Source organism: Camelina sativa, chromosome 11, assembly GCF_000633955.1.
Source record: "Camelina sativa cultivar DH55 chromosome 11, Cs, whole genome shotgun sequence".
NCBI classification, from domain to species: domain Eukaryota; kingdom Viridiplantae; phylum Streptophyta; class Magnoliopsida; order Brassicales; family Brassicaceae; genus Camelina; species Camelina sativa.
The window spans coordinates 27,388,397-27,407,696 of record NC_025695.1 but is presented as its reverse complement, the minus strand read 5'-3'; the positions used below and the strand labels follow the sequence as shown (position 1 = coordinate 27,407,696).

Sequence of the window (19,300 nt, the reverse complement as noted above, 5' to 3'; positions counted from 1 at the left end):
ATGCAGGAACACTCTCGGTTTGATGCCAATCCGATGCTCACAGGAGAAATGAGGGACTTCCAAGCCGTAGTCAATCATTGCTCTCTCTCGGATATGGCTTTCCATGGTCCGCTTTTTACATGGTGTAATAAGCGAGATGATGATCTAATCCTTAAGAAACTCGATCGTGTGTTGGTGAACGCAGACTGGGAGAGGGTGTTTCCACACGCTTATAATGTCTTTGCAGCTGGGGGTTGCTCTGATCACTTACACTGTCGCATCATGGTGAAGGGCGATGGGGTTAATCTTGGTCCAAGACGCAAACCGTTTAAATTTGTGAATCTAATGACTGAAATGGAGGAGTTTAAACCGTTAGTTGAGTCGTATTGGAAGGACACACCCCCTCAGTTCTTGTTAACATCGACACTATTCCGGTTTTCTAAAAAGCTTAAAGGTTTGAAGCCAGGTCTTCATTCTTTGGCAAAGCGTCGCCTTGGTAATTTGGTCTTAAAGACAAAACAGGCTTTAGAGGTCCTATGTCACAAACAACAAGCCAACTTGGCTAATCCATCCTCTACAGCGATGGAAGAGGAGAATGAAGCTTACGCTCGATGGGATTTTCTGGCTGTGTTGGAGGAAAAATTTCTTAAGCAGCGGTCCAAGTTGCATTGGTTGAAAGTAGGTGAAAAAAACAATAAAGCCTTCCATAGAGCGGCTACGGTTCGAAAAGCGCAAAACACTATCAAAGAGATACATTGCTCTGATGGTCGGGTGGTCGTGAAGGATGACGAAATTAAGCTTGAGGCAGAACGTCACTTTCGCGAGTTTCTGCAGCTTATCCCACCAGGTTTTGAGGGCTCAACGGTTGCGGAGCTTGAGCTACTGTTGTTGTATCGTTGCTCTATTGTTGATCAGCAAGTGTTAACCAGAGTTGTTTCTGGAGAGGAGATTAAGTAGGTTCTGTTTTCTATGGCAAATGATAAATCGCTTGGGCCTGATGGTTTCACCTTGGAGTTCTTCAAGTCCACTTGGGAGATTTTGGGTACTGAATTTGTTGTTGCGGTGCAATCTTTCTTTGCCAAAGGTTTCTTGCCGAAAGGTCTTACTTCCAAAATCCTTGCTTTAATCCCCAAAAAAGTTTCTGCCATGGAGATGAAAGATTATTGGCCCATTTCTTGTTGTAATGTGGTCTACAAAGTGATCTCGAAGATTATTGCAAATAGGCTTAAACGGGTGTTACCAAAATTTGTTTCTGCAAATCAGTCTGCTTTTGTCAAGGACCGTTTGTTGATCGAAAATGTGCTTCTAGCTACTGAGTTGGTGAAGAATTATCGCAAGCCATCCCTCTCTGGACGTTGTGCTATCAAGATTGATATTTCAAAGGCGTTTGATTCTGTGCAGTGGTCTTTCCTCTCTAAGGTCCTCTCTGCCATGCAGTTTCCCCCTATGTTCATTCACTGGATTATACTTTGTGTTACCACTGCCTCGTTCTCGGTTCAGGTTAATGGTGAACTTGCCGGTTTTTTTAGGAGCTCTCGGGGGCTTCGTCAGGGTTGTGCTTTGTCACCGTACTTATTTGTCATATGTATGGATGTCCTCTCAAAGATTCTTGATAAGGCGGCGGGTGAGAGGTGGTTTGGTTTTCATCCTTGGTGCAAAAATCTCAATCTGACTCATCTTAGCTTCGCAGATGATCTAATGGTCCTTTCTGATGGTCAAACACGGTCCATTGAGGGTATTACAAGCTTTTTTACTCAGTTTGCCAAGATGTCTGGTCTATCTATTAGCGTGGAGAAATCAACACTTTATCTGGCAGGCAATGCAACACCTCTCCCTGATTCAACTCGATTCCCATTCACTATTGGTTCTCTCCCGATTTGCTATTTAGGCCTTCCCTTAGTCACCAAGCGTCTTACCAATGCGGACTGTTTGCCGTTGTTGGAGCAAATTAGACAGAGAATTGGTTCATGGACGGTTCAGCATCTCTCCTTTGCAGGTCGTTTTAACTTGATATCCTCAGTTCTTTGGAGTGTGTGTAATTTCTGGATGGCGGCTTACCGTTTGCCTAGTGATTGTATTGCGGAGGTTAACTCGTTGTGTTCAGGTTTTGTCTGGTCTGGGACAGAGATGAACACTCGAAAGGCGAAGGTAGCTTGGGAGGTTTTTTGTAGACCACACAGTGAGGGTGGGTTGGGTTTACGATCTTTGGACAAGGCTAATACAGTCTACTGTTTAAAGTTGATTTGGCAATTGGTCTCTCATGGTGACTCTTTATGGGTGAAATGGGCCCACTCAAATCTGTTAAAGGAGGCGTCGTTCTGGTCAGTGAAGAATACTTCCACTTTGGGATCCTGGATCTGGACTAAGCTCCTAAAGTTTAGAGATATGGCTAAACCTTTCTGTATGGTTGACGTTGGTAATGGTGAACAAACATTGTTCTGGTTTGATAACTGGTATGGACTGGGAACGCTCTCGGAGGTTGTGGGTGATCGAGGTGTTCTTGACTTTGGAATACCCTGGAAGAGCTCTCTGTCGGAGGCATGGGCTCAACGTCGTCGTAGGCGACGACACCGTTCTGACAACTTAAACACGATTCAGGATGCTTTGTAGTTGTCCAGGCAACAAGGTCAGCAGCGAATGGACAGAATGCTTTGGCGGGGTAAGAATGATGTGTTTCGTCCTAAGTTTGTCACTCGAGATACTTGGAATCATGTTCGCACCACGACTACTGTAGTGGCGTGGCACAGAGGTATTTGGTTTGGTCATGCTACTCCAAAGTTCTCTTTCTGTGTGTGGTTGGCGGTTCTTGATCGCTTACCAACTGGTGCTCGTCAGGTTGCGTGGAATGGAATGGCTGCGGGCGCTTGCGTTTTTTTGTCAATTCACTATGGAAACCAGACACCATTTGTTCTTTGAGTGTGATTACGCTTCTGCTGTGTGGTCGGGACTTGCGAAAGGTCTGATGAAAGCGCAGTACATGACTGTTTGGTCTACTCAACTTGATCACATCTCAAACCCTCAGTTTCCTTTAGTTGAGGGTTTCCTTATCCGTTATGTGTTTCAAGCTGTTACTTATGCAATATGGAGGGAAAGGAACAGACGGCGGCATGGTTCTGCACCGACACCAGCCTTGATCATCATTAAGTGGATTAACCGGCAAATTTGGGACCAGCTGCTTGCCATCGGACAGTTGGGGGATAGAAAATATGATGAGGGTTTTGTGCTCTGGTAAAAGTCTCACTGCTAAGGGTGGTTTCTGAATAGCTATTCCAATCAAATATTTTCTCAACAAATGTTGCACAAGTTATACAAACGAACATTTTTTTTGAATATAATTTAACATTAAATTTTAAAAAAAAATTTAATATCATATTATTTAATTAAAAGCTATAGATAGACCTAATATATTTTAAAATTTTGTTTTGCAATTCGTTAGTGTCATCATCGTTATATGAATGAAGTAATATTATTACATAGTTGGACCGTAACGTTAGTAACATAGTTTTGGATCCGTTAGGAACATAATCTAAAAATGAAACTTCTAATCTCTTTTTTATTTCAAATTTGTATTTTACAAGTTGAGATCTTTTCTAGACTTCGTACTGAAGTATACATGCATGCATAGGTTAGTTTTTGTCTTGCTTTAATTTCGTGTCAGCGGAGAAAGCGAAAACATCTTTTAAATCTCGTGAACGAAATAAAAAAAGAAGAACATAAGTTGAAACTTGGAAATCATGCAAAGCCACACCTCTACTACTCTAACATCTCACCGTCTTAGGTGTCCTTTTCTCATCACTCCAACTTCTTCTATAAATAAAGCTTTCACTAAACTTTTCTAAATTAATTACAAATTAAGAATAAGAGAAAGAGTAAAACATTTTTCTCATTACTATCTTAAAATGGCGGATACACATCGCGTCGACCGTACGGATAGGCACTTCCAATTTCAGTCGCCGTATGAAGGTGGCCGAGGTCATCAGCAGTATGAAGGTGGTGGCGGTGGCGGTTACGGCAGTGGTTACAAGAGCATGATGCCTGAAAGTGGCCCATCTAGCACCCAAGTAACGCCCTTTTCTAGTTCTATTATTTTTTGTTGAGAAATGCATTTTTTTAATCATCATATGCTTACAAAGTTATGAAATGAGTCTTGAGGAAACAACGGTCAACGGACACTTTCTTTTAAAAGTGGTGGATTTATGTAAAATGGTTGGTTAACGGTTAGATTCCTATGGTTATGTCGATATACCTTTTCTTGATCTCATGCTTATGGTGGTCCGATCAATACGGTTACATGCATTTATACTTTTTCTAATTCTTGTTCTGATGATTGCTAATTGAATATAATTTTACAATGTCGGTCTAGATGGCCCAATCGATACACTTATACATAATAGCATCTCTTAATTAGATCTATTTATGTTAATGTAGTTTTCTTTTCTTGAATTGTGTCCTTTGTTTTGTAGGTATTGTCCCTTTTGGTTGGAGTCCCTGTGGTGGGTTCGCTGCTTGCCTTGGCTGGTTTACTTCTAGCCGGTTCGGTGATTGGCTTAATGGTAGCTCTACCGTTATTCCTCCTCTTCAGCCCTGTTATAGTTCCAGCGGCTCTAACCATCGGGCTAGCCATGACAGGCTTTTTAGCCTCGGGAATGTTCGGTCTAACCGGGCTAAGCTCCATCTCATGGGTCATGAACTATCTTCGTGGGACAAGGAGGACTGTGCCTGAGCAATTGGAGTATGCAAAGAGGAGAATGGCTGACGCTGTTGGTTACGCTGGACAAAAGGGAAAAGAAATGGGCCAGCACGTGCAGAACAAGGCCCATGATGTTAAACAGTATGATATCTCGAAGTCCCACGATACTACTACTAAGGGTCATGAAACTCAGGGGAGGACGACGGTTGTATGATGAGTTCATTTCTGTATGAACGTATGGTAGTCGTGTATTTTCACTATGATGTCCACTTTCGTGTGTTTTCAATATGATGTTTTTTTTGTTTGGTTTTTTAGTACCATGTATGTGTTGTATCTTTGTAAGCATGAAAAGATCCTAAGTGTTGTGGTAATTATATTTCTAATAATTTCTCCATCGTTGTATACATTATATGATATAATCTCCTATATAGTACCTCTATATTGTAGAGGAAATAAGATTAATAATTTGATTATTTGATAAGTTATATGGATTGTAAGTTTGTAATTATTCTTTAAATCTTGATTTCACGGATATTTAAAAAAAAAAAAAAAATTATAGAATATTTAATTAAATTAACTATGTAAGCAACAAAATTTTAAAAATTAATCATTTTTGCAGATTAAGATTGAGAGTAATTTTTGATTATATTAACAATTATATATCGAAATAACAAAAATAATATTTATTATAATTAATTTGATAAATTTCAGGCTAATTTGCAAAATTATAAGAAATCTCAAATAAATTTTAAATCTTAATATTTAGTATATAATTTTATTGTATAATGTTTTATTTACAATAACTTTTAAAAATAATTATATAAATTTATATTTTATATAAAAATTATAATATAAATAAAAGAAATTTCAACTCGTGCTTTAGCACAGATTCTAATCTAATGTAGTACAGTATAAAAGGTTAATAAATCGTGAGATATTTGATATACATGTTTATTATTTTGTTGTTATAAATTAGAGAGAACAATTGAATTTTAGATAACGAGATGAAACGCTCAAAAGGCAAAAAGAATTCTAAAATTTGCAGTTATTTCTATAATTAAATCAAACTTGTAGAGACAGTTGCGTAGATTTCACTAGCGGCAATTTCTCTCTTAAATCTTTTCTTCTTCTGAGTACAATCTCTTGCACCGACGGTGGAGTTCTCCGGCGATTTCGGTGACGACAAGGATTCCGAAGCTCATGGTTCTTCATCCGTAGTCTGCGGTATCATCTCGGCAGAACAATATGATCAAAATCAAGGGAGTTGTGACGAGGAAAAGCATCTGTGAGACACCGACGGTAAGATCTCTACCGGCAGTGTAGCTACGCAAAGTAGAAGAAGGAGGTTTTCCCGGCAAGGAACGAGAGAGGAAGGTAGTTAGGTCGGGCGATTGGAGATTCTGGAGGTTTCATGAGACTGTTGTACGATGGGGGAGGTAGTCTGCGATCTGGTGAGACTAAGTCACCGTCAAAGGTCTCCCGATCTATTTCCTACTGCTTTGCTCTCTCACGACTGCACAAAAAAACTCCTCGATAATAACAAGATCGAATTTCTTCCTCCTTCTCAAAACGGCTCTATGGTGACGGGATGGCAACGGATCCTGGATCACCATCTCCGTTCGATTCGCGCCATCCAGGCTCACTGAAAGTCCTACTCTGGCGAGTATCTGCAGTCCATGGTCTGCAACTACGACTGTGTGTTTTCAGTTGTAGATTAGGGTTTCATGTCATCCGGTTTAGTTCAGTTTCGTGAACCCGAATCGGTTTTATATTAGATGGTTTAGTTAGGTTTGATGTTTGTGGATTGGGTCTTCAGAATTTTATATGGGCTTAAATCCAGAAATAGTCTATTTGGACACTAATTTATAAAATTGCATACCTTTTAACAAAAAAAAAAAAAATTCTAAAATGCGCTACCGAAGTCACGATTTTTTTTTGGGTTCAAAGCCAAGTTTTTTGAATGGTACATATATAGTTGCATACTGATTAACTTTTTTTTGATTACTAAATAATAAATTATACGTAATTAATAAGTTCAACATTTTCAAAGTTTAATGTTTCAAAGTGTATGCCTTTCAGTTCTTATATTTATTTTACTACTTCCTTACCTTCGAATTATAATTTATGTAAATGTAATTCTTGAAGTTTTATTGATTTTAGAGTAGAGACAATTTTTGTTGAAAAAAAAAGAAAAAAAATAGAGGTAAAGTAGATGTTTTAATCAAAACTAGACCGGACCGAATTGAAATCCAAATAAACCGAAAACCGGCCAACTTGAACCAAAAAGAGAGAAATCAACCTTCTTTAATTCGTAACTAGGTAATATCCCGCGTATATGTGCGGATTGTTGTATTAATTATGTAATAATCATAATACTATGAGAATTTTCTGAAAAAAAATATTTTAATAAAGATTTTCAAATGGTTTTTCTGAAAAGTGGTATTGAAAAAGATGTATTTTTGAAATTCTCCCTAAAAATACATATATAACAAACAAATTTCCTAAATGTCAATAATATACTTTATTTCTTCAAATCATACAATATCAAAATATACCACTTATTTAAAAAATATTGTTAATGATAAAAGTAAAAATTTACTATGATATTCAAAATTTACCCAAAACATTTAATAATTAAATTGTAATTTTTTTTTAAGTATCAATTAAATATATGTCCTATAAAATCATATGAAATGTAATACAAAATCTCATAGATTAATTTAATTTTTAATCTCATTTATATTCACCTTAGTTTAAGCTATATTGCTAGGTTAAATTATAATGATTTTCTCTTTGTAGTAAAATTTTGGAAATGGAATATCAAATTGTTTTTATATAGAAATCATTAAATTACAAAATTTTGAATTAAATAAACATTATAATGATCTTTATATAATTATATTTTGGATCACAAGAACTAAATATAATGATGAGTATAAAAAAATGTATTACAAAATTTTTGGAGGTAAGAGAGAGTTAAAAAATTTGACTTAATAATTCTATTATAATAGTTTATTTTGTTAAAACATTGCATACTCTTAAAAATAAAATAAATATACATGAATGAAGATGATTTCTTTAGCTTGATTCCCTCATTGGGGTTTGATCGAAATTATTATTGTTTAATCTGCATCGATAATTATTTTTTAAAGCCACAAAATTTTATTATATATATGTAATTGAAAATTAAAAATAATAAAAAGACAAAGAAGGAAGGAAGAAATACATAAAAACAAAGAAATAAAATTGAACAAAATATAAGATAAATTTAACAAAATATACCATGAAAAGTTTGAACCCATGCAAGAATATAAACAAAACAAAGAAAATATTTAGAATTTGAGATATGGTGGATGATGTGAAAATGGTTATTTATAGGATTTCAAGGGATGAAAGTTACATTTCTAAAATAATTTAATTAGATGAGTTACAATTATAATTTATAGTGTGTTTGAATGAGGATAAATAAAAAAAATAGTCAATTCATAATTTATGTAATTTCAGTTACAATTTAGTAGTAAACTGTAGACATAAAGTATAAATTAATGTATATTATTACATTTTAATTTTGTAAAAAAAATTATAAATTATTTTTTTAGAAATTAAATGCTAAATGGACCAATAAGGAAAGAGTGAAACCTTATAAAATCATATAAAATACAATAAAAATCCTAAAGATTAATTTAATTTCTAATCTCTTTTATATTCACCTTAATTTAAGCTATATTGCTAGGTTAAGTTCTAATGATTTCCTCTTTGTAGTAAAATTTTGAAAATGGAATATCAATTTTTTTTATATAGAAAATCATTAAATTACAATTTTGAATTAAATAAACATTATATTGATCTTTATATAATTATATTTTGGATCACAAGAACTAAATATAATGATGAGTATACAAAAAATGTATTACAGATTTTTTGGTGGTAAGAGAGTTAAAAATTTTGATTTAATAATTATATTATCATAGTTTATTAAGTTAAAATATTGCATACTTTAAAAATAAAATAAATATACATAAATGAAGATAATTTCTTTAGCTTGATTCTCTCATTGGGCTTTGATCGAAATTAGTATTTTTGATTCTGCATTGATAATTATTTTTTACAGTCACCAAATTTTTGTTATACATATGTAATTGAAAATTAAAAGTAATAAGAAGACAAAGAAGGGAGGAAGAAATACATAAAAACGAAGAAATAAAATTGAACAAAATATATGATTCACGTCGACTTGTTTCTATCAACATCTCAATAAAGCTACTCTTTCTCACATTCGACATTTGGGGCAGATGAATTGAAGAGAATATGAGAATGATAATATCAATTTGGAGAATTAGGGATTTGATTTTCGAAATTAGGGGTTTTAGTTTTTGCTAAACTACGTCGTTTCTCACTAACAGATGATGTTTAACAACACATGAATGTCTGTTACTAGCTCTGTTAAATGATTTAACGTCATGATAATTTTGGCTCAGTCAACAAAACATGATGTTTAAAATAAAAGTCAACAATAAGTTCATTATTAAAATGGCCTCTTAAGTTGATGATTTAAATGGCCTAAATTTGAAAGTTGGTGATTTAAATAACATTTTTCCCATTCGTAATTATATGGGGCTACTAGTATGTATATGTCAATCAGTACTTCTACAGGAAACGAAATGACAATGAATTTTTCTGATAATGCATATCAAAAATCATAATGACATTTCCTTCTTTGGGGCCCTAATCCTTCTGTCTAAAAAATCCCACTATGGGATGGGGTGCTCACATTTAAGGACTGCTATATTATTAGTCTCTAAAAAAGTATCTATATATACATTTTTAAGTACATTTTGGGTTCTACCATTTTAGTTTTGCTTATTTAAAAATTTATTTACAAAGTTAATTCTTAAAAAATTTCCAAAACTAACATTACTTTAGATTTTGTTTTCTAAATATTTTACATTTCATTCTAACTACAAAAAAAAATAATAGCAATCAATATGGAAACATAAACTATGATATATTTAACCACTTTCTATTGTGTTTGAAGATAGTTTATCTCTGAATCATTTGCAAAAAAAAAAAAATTGATTCCCATTTTGTTTTCCAAAACATGTTAGCTTTGATTATTAATGTAAGAAGAACTTCGATTGACATATATTTAAACTTAATAAATATTTAAAATAACACAAAATGTAAAATTAAAAAAGTTTAAAATACTATATAATGTGGTTTTATAGTAGATGAGTTATAAAGAGGTCATGTTGGAATTAATAAAATATTATTAAATCTGTGCTAACACGGGTTAAATCCTCATCTTATTATTTGTCGACACTTCTAATATTAGAATATTTGACATATAAAATCAAGTAGATTTAAGAGATCATGTTGGAATTAATAAAATATTATTAAATCTGTGCTAACACAGGTTAAATCCTCATTTTATTATTTGTCAACACTTCTAATATTAGAATATTTGACATAGAAAATCAAATAGATTTAACTAAGAATGTGTAAAATAATTAAATCATTAAGAAAAATGTAACTTTATCACAACGTATAAATTACTTATAATGTATTTAGATCCTTTATTTTTGTTATAATAATTAAAAATTAAAATAGAATCTCAAACACTAAACAAACAGACTAAATATAACAAACAAATGGTTGTGAAGTGTATTGTGGGTTTAAAAATTAATTTAAGCATTTAGCCGCACAATGGCTTACAAAATATCTAATATTTAACAAATAAATACAACATACAATATAAATTATATGTCCGCGGTACACCGTGGGTTAAAATCTAGTATGAAATTACTATCATTGGCAAACCTATATATATATATATATATATGACTGTTTTAATATTTTAGATTCTTATATTTAGTAGTGATATATATCGTCTATTGGTTTGATGATATTCATTTAATTTTCACTGATTATATTTGTTTGATTGGTTTCTGGTGTCTATATTTTAAAAGCATCACTCAATAATTTCATATGTGAGGAGCATGTTTTGTACAACAAGTTTATTTTTATTTTAATTGTTAAAGATACTCTGTATCTTTCGTGTATACAAGTCGAGTAATCTTTTTTATTTTATTTTTTAATTTTTCTACAATACACAATATCATATGTATTAAGAAGAAAAAAATCATAATAAGAAGAAAATATATACAACACTTAGATAAGACATCTACGTACTCCTACAGATCATTTATGCTTTTCCACTTTTCATCTCATAGCAATAATAAAAAGAAAATATCTGATCCAATGGCAAGAAGAATAAATAGAGAATAACAATCATTGCAATAAGAAAACAAAAAAAAAAAAAGGAAAAGAGTATTTACGTTTACGTCGATTCTCATAATACATGTTGTTCGACCGCAAGATGTAAATGGATGTGACAAAATTATAGTTGTTGGACCCGGCGGAATCTAATTTGATGCACCAAAAGAGGTAGGATTTGATGTAACAATTTAGAGGTGATTGGTTTAAAATTTAAAAGGTTTTTACTAAATAGTATTTTTTTTATAAAAAAAAACTAAAATCTATCCAATAATCAGATTAGAGTTCTTAAAAGTCAAATATATCTAATATACAACATCATAGTTATTAGTAAATGGAAAAACAAAATAGAGAAAAACAATAAAAGATCCGAATATTTACCTAATTGGAACAGTTTGAACGGGGTGCATGGTAGTTCTTCTCTTAAAATTGGTAGACATGGTCTGCCAAACCAACTTTAAATGCTATAACAACTACATTGAAAACGCCTACTAGCCACAATTTTTTCTTGAGCTTCTTTCTTTGAAGCCTAGACTTATTGTTGCAGTAGAAGACACTCCACATCACCCACCGTGAACATCAAAAATGTCGTCACAATGAATTTTTGCTTTGTTAGTGTTTCTTGGTTGGTCTGTTTTTTTTAATTTAATGTAATAATTTAGAGATTATTGGTTTAGAATTTAACAGCTTTTACTTATATATATATATATATATATATAAAAGCCCAAATCCAAATAATCAGATTAGAGTTTTTAAAAGTCATCTTTTTTTTCTAAAACTTCTTAACCGTAGCTTTGAAAAACTTAAAACTTTGATTTTTTTTTCTATACCCCAGTAATAATTAAAATCTTTACACAAATCTATAATTATTTTATTATTATTTTTTTAATTAAGTTAATTATAAACAGTTTATACAAATCTATATGTATAAAAATTGTTTGTTTTTTAAATTCTTGTTTTTTATCGACAATAGTCGTCCATGGTTATGTGCTTTTTGTGATGACAAACCAAATTATCTCTTTCGATTTGTGTCACTATCTATTTTAATCATCATTATTACACTATGTTTTGAAAATTATTCTGGTGTAGGTACACTCATATTGGATGGGTTATTACACAGACCTAGGAATAAAAAATTGAGGTGTTTAGGAAGATTTTAGAAACTATAGATGATCATTACTCGTGGGACAACACAGAATAAACTTTGTTTTATACAAAACAATATATTTTTTATATGTTAAAATAAATTTTTTATCTATCTTTTTAGTTTTTAAACAATTACATCATACAATCTTAACGTTTTACATTTAACTTGTCGTCCATTATAAATATCATAACTCATTTAATCATATAAGTCATTACATTTAACCAATCTGCTATATATATTTTAACTATATTTACTTTTTTTAAAAATTAGAGTATTATTGATAATTATTTTATTCATATGTTAAATATTGATCATATTCTTTTAAAATATCAAGTTATGTAAGCTTGAACTTTAAAAATTACCAAACTGATTCATACTTCTTCATAACGAGTGTGATAAATGTAATTTGATGTTTTTTTTTAAATTATTCTGAATCTTATGTTTTTTTAAAATTTTATATTTATAGAGAAAATGAAAAAGTGCAATAGCTTTACTAGAGGTTTATGTATGTACTAGTGACAAATATTAGTTTAATAAACTTTTATTTTTAGTTAGTTTTGATAAAATGAAATCTAAAAAGTGAAAGAGAAAAATGAATAAATATGAACAAAGTTTAAAGATTGAATAAAGAAGAAATATGCATCAAAAAAGAATGGCGACACAAAAAGCGATTTTTTTTACAGTTATTTTGTCGGTTTTCTTTTGCGACGGTTGTCGTCGATTTTGCCAGCGGAGTGGCAGCAGTTTTCTCCACTTCTCGGGCAGTTATCTCCACTTTGATTCTCCGCTACGGCGGTTATCGAGAGGATTCCTCTATTTAATCGTAGACATGGAATTGGAAAATTTTCACTTGCTTTCATCATATTTGCATCTCAAACGCTTTTCCCCCTACGATACTACGAAGTTCTTACAAAGATGGGTGACAATTTGAGAAGAGCAGTCCAAGATCTCAATCTCGTTGCGGAAGACGCGCCAATGCCAATTCCAATTCCAGAGGAGATAGTGGCCCAGGCGGCAGCGGAGAATCGATTTATCATCATGGGTTGGCCATTGATGCCACGATGTCAGAACCTCCGATCAATCATCGCTGCCATGCCTCGTGCTTGGGGAAAAGCAGGTCTTGTTCATGGACGAATTGTTCCAGGAAACCAATATCAATTCATATTACCGTCGAAAGAATCATTGGAGACGGTCATGAGACGCGGTCCTTGGGCGTTTAATGACCGTATGCTGGTACTACAACGATGGAATGCTCTTGAAAACCCACCGTTGCTCAACTTCATCCCGTTCTGGATTCAGATAAGAGGAATCCCACTTCAATTCCTCAACCGTGAAGTCATTGCTCATGTTGGACGAAATTTGGGGAACCTAATGGAGGTTGACTATGATGCTGAAGCCGCTGCACGGATAGAGTTTGTTCGCGTGCAAGTCAATTGGAATGTGGAAGACCCCTTAAGGTTTCAACGCAACTTCCAGTTTCAGAGGGGTGTAAACATGCTTCTACGCTTTCGGTTTGAAGGCCGGCGAGGATTTTGTGAAGTGTGTGGCATGCTGACCCACGACACTGGTGCCTGTCTGATTCAAAATGGTGGAGAAGAACAAGACCCTGATGAAGATGAGGGAGATGATCCTCCACAAAATCTTAATCCGGAAGTGATTATCCGAGAGATTGAACCGAATGGAGCAGCAGAACGTCACATCCCTGTGGTTGAAGAGCCAGAGCATGATGAAGAGTTAGATGATATTGATCCGGAGCACAACGCTTTGGAGGATCAAGAAGAGTCAGAGGAAGATACTGATCTAGAAGAATCTGGTGGTGAGTACAATATGTACTGGAGTGAGATGGACATGAATGAGCTCTACAATCCCATCCCAATCTTCGACAACGCCACTGGTAATATCCCTGGGAGTGTCTTGTACCAACGTTACTCGCCAAATTTCCAGCCCAATCCAATGATCATGGAAGCTAATAGCAGGAGGATAGCGGCTGAAGCAAACGAGAGGGGAAAACGTATTAGATACATGAGGATTGGTTCAACCGGATATCGGTTATCTCTGGTTTACTTAGTTTGGTTTAATAAGATGTTTGTATATAAGGAGATGAGATTAGTTCTCCTAAACTAAGCTTTGTAATTCACATTTATTTTCTGTTAAGAAAGTTAGTTAGAGCCTTAATTGCTCTCCTCTTCTTCTTCTTCCCCGATGTACTTCTCCGGTGAATCAGAATCTTAATATGGTATCAGAGCAATGCTCTTGAGTCTTCCACTTCATCTGTTATCATCGGAATCTTTGTGAGAAGTTGATTGAAAGAGATGAGCTGCTCGATTTCTTTTCTTCGGATTGTGAGAATCCTTATTGTTATGATCTTTGAGCTTATCGTCGGAGTCATTCTTTGTTTCTCTCTTCTTCTGTTTGCTTTATTTCTTTGATTGACCTTTCTCGTGTCGATTCTTTTCTTTTCTTTTACAAATTTGTCACGAATTCTCTTTTCAAATCCCTAAAACTATGGGATCTAATGTTCCTCCTTTGAATCCGATGACTAGTTCCGTTGAGCCTCCGCGATTTCAGATGGATCAGTATGAGAATCCTTTTTATCTCAATAGTAATGATCATGCTGGACTTGTTTTGGTCTCAGATCGCCTTACAACGGCTTCGGAGTTTCCTTCTTGGAAGAGATCTATGTGGATGGCGTTGAATGTTCGCAATAAGCTGGGTTTTATCAACGGTACGATTACTAAACCTCCAGAGAATCATCGTGATTATGGAACTTGGTCTAGATGCAATGATATTGTGAGTACTTGGTTGATGAACTCAGTAGATAAAAAGATAGGACAGAGTTTGCTCTATATTCCTACTGCAGAGGGCATGTGGAAAAGTATTTTCAATCGCTTTAAGCAAGATGATGCTCCTAGGATCTTTGATATTGAGAACGGCTTAGTAAGCTTGAGCAAGGATCTTTAGATGTTACCACCTACTACACAGCTTTGGTTTCTCTTTGGGAAGAACATAAAAATTATATTGATCTTCCAGTGTGTACTTGTGGACGTTGTGAGTGTGATGCAGCTGTCAAATGGGAGAATTTGCAACAGCGTAGTCGTGTGACTAAATTTCTCATGGGATTGAATGAAAGTTATGAGCAAGCTCGACGCCATATACTGATGCTTAAACCTATTCCTACGATCGAAGAAGCTTTCAATATGGTTACACAGGATGAGTGACAGATAACTATAAAGCCATTGACAAGGATTGATAATGTGGCTTTTCAATCTTCTGCTCCTATTTCGTATGATGGTGATCAGACTTATGTTGCTGCGTATAATACGATGAGGCCAACTCAGAAACCAGTTTGTACCCATTGTGGACGTCTAGGACACACTATTCAGAAATGCTATAAGCTTCATGGGTTTCCTCCAGGTTATAAGACGAACACTGGTTTTAAAGGCAATTCGCAAGGACAGTCTACTTTTCAGCCTCGTATGCCTCAGAATCAGCCTAGGATGCAAATGCAGATGGCACCTTATGATCCTATTCAGAAGGCAAATACTATTGCTAATGTGTATACAGAACAGTCTTCATATCCAGCCTCATTTGCACCTCCGAATTCTTTGGTCAATCAGTCTGGTTCAATGTCTTCTTCTACTGGATTGGATGGTAATGCTTTCAGTAATCCTGTTTTAACACCACAACAATTACAGCAACTTATTTCCCAATACAATACTCAAGTGCAAACTCAAGAGCCTATTGCTGCTACTATTATTGATCATGGTTTTATGGCTAAAACCTCTACTTCTGGTACAATTCATTTTCCTTCGACTAACCTTCGTTATGAGAATCATACTCTTAATTTTCAAAACCACATTTTATCTACTCTTCCTACTTTCATTGCACCTAATGATTGGATTATTGATAGTGGTGTNCTCGACGCCATATACTGATGCTTAAACCTATTCCTACGATCGAAGAAGCTTTCAATATGGTTACACAGGATGAGTGACAGATAACTATAAAGCCATTGACAAGGATTGATAATGTGGCTTTTCAATCTTCTGCTCCTGTTTCATATGATGGTGATCAGACTTATGTTGCCGCGTATAATACGATGAGGCCAACTCAGAAACCAGTTTGTACCCATTGTGGACGTCTAGGACACACTATTCAGAAATGCTATAAGCTTCATGGGTTTCCTCCAGGTTATAAGACGAACACTGGTTTTAAAGGCAATTCGCAAGGACAGTCTACTTTTCAGCCTCGTATGCCTCAGAATCAGCCTAGGATGCAAATGCAGATGGCACCTTATGGTCCTATTCAGAAGGCAAATACTATTGCTAATGTGTATACAGAACAGTCTTCGTATCCAGCCTCATTTGCACCTCCGAATTCTTTGGTCAATCAGTCTGCTTCAATGTCTTCTTCTACTGGATTGGATGGTAATGCTTTCAGTAATCCTGTTTTAACACCACAACAATTACAGCAACTTATTTCCCAATATAATACTCAAGTGCAAACTCAAGAGCCTATTGCTGCTACTATTACTGATCATGGTTTTATGGCTAAAACCTCTACTTCTGGTACAATTCCTTTTCCTTCGACTAACCTTCGTTATGAGAATCATACTCTTACTTTTCAAAAACACATTTTATCTACTCTTCCTACTTTCATTGCACCTAATGATTGGATTATTGATAGTGGTGCGTCTAGTCATGTTTGTTCAGATTTGGCGATGTTTAAAGACATGGTTCCCGTTTCTAGTGTTACAGTTACTCTTCCGAATGGTACTCGGGTCCCTATTACACACACCGGCACGATTTACATAACACAACATTTAGTTTTGCATAATGTTCTTCATGTCCCTGATTTTTGTTTTAACTTGATTAGTGTTAGTTGTTTAGTTCAAAGTTTGTTTTGCTCTACTCATTTCTTTCCCAATTGTTGTCTTATACAGGAACTTTCACGGGGATTGATGATTGGGAGGGCTAGACTTCATCATAACCTCTATATTCTTGAGACAGAATCCACAACCCTCTCATCATCTTTTCCTGCGGTTTGTTCCTTTTCTGCTTCTACGGTTGCTTCTGGTCTTCTATGGCATCAGCGTCTTGGACATGCGTCACCAGCTGTTTTGAGTAAACTTGTTAGTGTCATTCCTTCTTTACAGTCTTTAGTTTCTAATAATACTCAGTGTCAAATTTGTCCTTTAGCAAAACAGAAAAGGCTAGCTTATGTTTCAAATAATAATCTTGCTAAGAAACCTTTTGATCTCATTCATATGGATACTTGGGGTCCTTTTAGTATAGAGTCTGTTGAGGGTTTTAGGTATTTCTTAACCTTGGTAGATGACTGTACGCGTGTAACCTGGATCTATATGATGCGCAATAAAAGTGATGTTTCTACTATTTTTCCAGTTTTTATCAAAATGATTTCTACTCAATATGATTCTAAAATCAAAACAATAAGATCAGATAATGCACCTGAGCTAGTTTTTCATGAAATAGTTAAAGAACAAGGGATGATACATCAATTTTCATGTGCATATACACCTCAACAAAACTCTGTCGTTGAAAGAAAACATCAACATCTTTTAAATGTGGCTAGAGCTTTGTTATATCAATCGAATATACCTTTGAAGCATTGGAGTGATTGTGTTTTAACTGCAGTGTTTTTGATTAATCGTTTACCTTCGCCTTTGTTAAATGATAAATCTCCTTTTCAATTGCTTTATGATAAACAACCTGATTATCTTAAACTCAAAAGTTTTGGTTGCTTATGTTTTGTTTCTACTAATGTCAATGATAGGAATAAATTTTCACCTCGAGCAAAGCCTTGTGTTTTTCTTGGTTATCCGACTGGTTATAAAGACTATAAACTGCTAGATTTAGAGTCTCATTCTGTTACTATATCTCGTAATGTTGTCTTTCATGAAAATGTTTTTCCTTTTAAAACATCAAATTTGTTATCTACTGCAGTTGATATGTTTCCAAATAGTGTACTTCCTTTGCCTGCACCATCACATTTTGTTGATTCCATGTCTTTTCTTGATGATGATGCTATTGAAATTGATATTCCTGATCTTCCTGATGCATCTCATGCATCTTCATCACATACACCACGGGATCTTAGTATCGTTCTGGAAGAGAACACTGCTCGTACACATGAAACAGGTACTGCTTCTTTACCCATGGCTAGACCTAAACGAACTACTAAGACTCCCTCCTATCTTTCTGAATATCATTGTGCGTTAGTCCCTTTTACCTCTACAGACCCACCATTATCACTTCCTTTTATACCACCAGTAAATCAATCTCTTGATAAACCACTTACTACTCCTTATCCCATTTCTTCTGTTGTTTCTTATGACCGTTTCAATCCTTTGTCTCAATCCTATATTTGCTCTTACAGTCTTGAAACTGAACCTAAAACCTTTGCCCAAGTCATGAAATCTGAAAAATGGACAAATGCAGCAGGTGATGAACTTAATGCTCTTGAATCTGCACATACTTGGGATGTTGAATCCTTATCTCCTGGTAAGAATGTTGTTGGTTGCAAATGAGTGTTTACTATAAAGTATAATCCTGATGGTTCAGTGGAGAGATATAAAGCTAGGTTGGTTGCTCAAGGGTTTACACAACAAGAAGGTTTGGATTACATCAAAACATTTTCTCCTGTGGCAAAGTTGACTAGTGTGAAACTACTATTGGTGCGGCTGCTAAGAAAGGGTGGAGTTTAACACAGATGGACGTCTCTAATGCATTTTTACATGGAGATTTGGATGAAGAAATTTATATGAGTTTACCTCAAGGGTATACTCCTCCACCAAATGTCACCTTGCCTCCTAATCCGGTATGTAGACTTCGCAAATCTCTTTATGGCTTGAAGCAAGCTTCTCGCCAATGGTATAAGCGTTTATCCTCTGTTTTGTTGGGTGCAAATTTCATTCAGTCACCTGCGGATAATACACTTTTTGTCAAGGAGAGACCCGGATCATTCATTGCAGCTTTGGTTTATGTTGATGATATTATGATAGCTAGTAATGATGATAATGCAGTGGAGAGTTTGAAGGCATTATTACGGTCTGAATTCAAAATTAAGGATCTTGGACCTGCTAGATTTTTCCTTGGACTTGAAATCTCACGCTCTTCCAAAGGTATCTCGGTCTGTCAGAGAAAATATGCACAGAACTTGTTGGAGGATGCTGGTTTACTTGGTTGTAAACC

At 34.5% G+C, this 19,300-nt stretch overlaps 2 protein-coding genes across 2 annotated transcripts; both read left to right on the top strand.

Moving 5' to 3' along the window:
• LOC104728399 lies at positions 1 to 936 on the top strand. The gene has a single exon (XM_010447380.1). The coding sequence runs from the start codon at positions 1 to 3 to the stop codon at positions 934 to 936; it is 936 nt and encodes a 311-aa protein (XP_010445682.1).
• LOC104724398 (oleosin 21.2 kDa) lies at positions 3,805 to 5,063 on the top strand. The gene is made up of 2 exons (XM_010442879.2): positions 3,805 to 4,040; positions 4,443 to 5,063. Exons 1-2 carry the CDS (start codon positions 3,879 to 3,881, stop codon positions 4,881 to 4,883), a joined length of 603 nt encoding a protein of 200 aa, XP_010441181.1. The 5' UTR covers positions 3,805 to 3,878; the 3' UTR covers positions 4,884 to 5,063.

Coding starts and splice junctions, on each gene's coding strand:
- LOC104728399 (XM_010447380.1), top strand. CDS start 1: ATGCAGGAACACTCTCGGTTTGATGCCAATCCGATGCTCACAGGAGAA.
- LOC104724398 (XM_010442879.2), top strand. CDS start 3,879: ATGGCGGATACACATCGCGTCGACCGTACGGATAGGCACTTCCAATTT. Junction 4,041..4,442: donor GTGGCCCATCTAGCACCCAA/GTAACGCCCTTT, acceptor TTTGTTTTGTAG/GTATTGTCCCTTTTGGTTGG.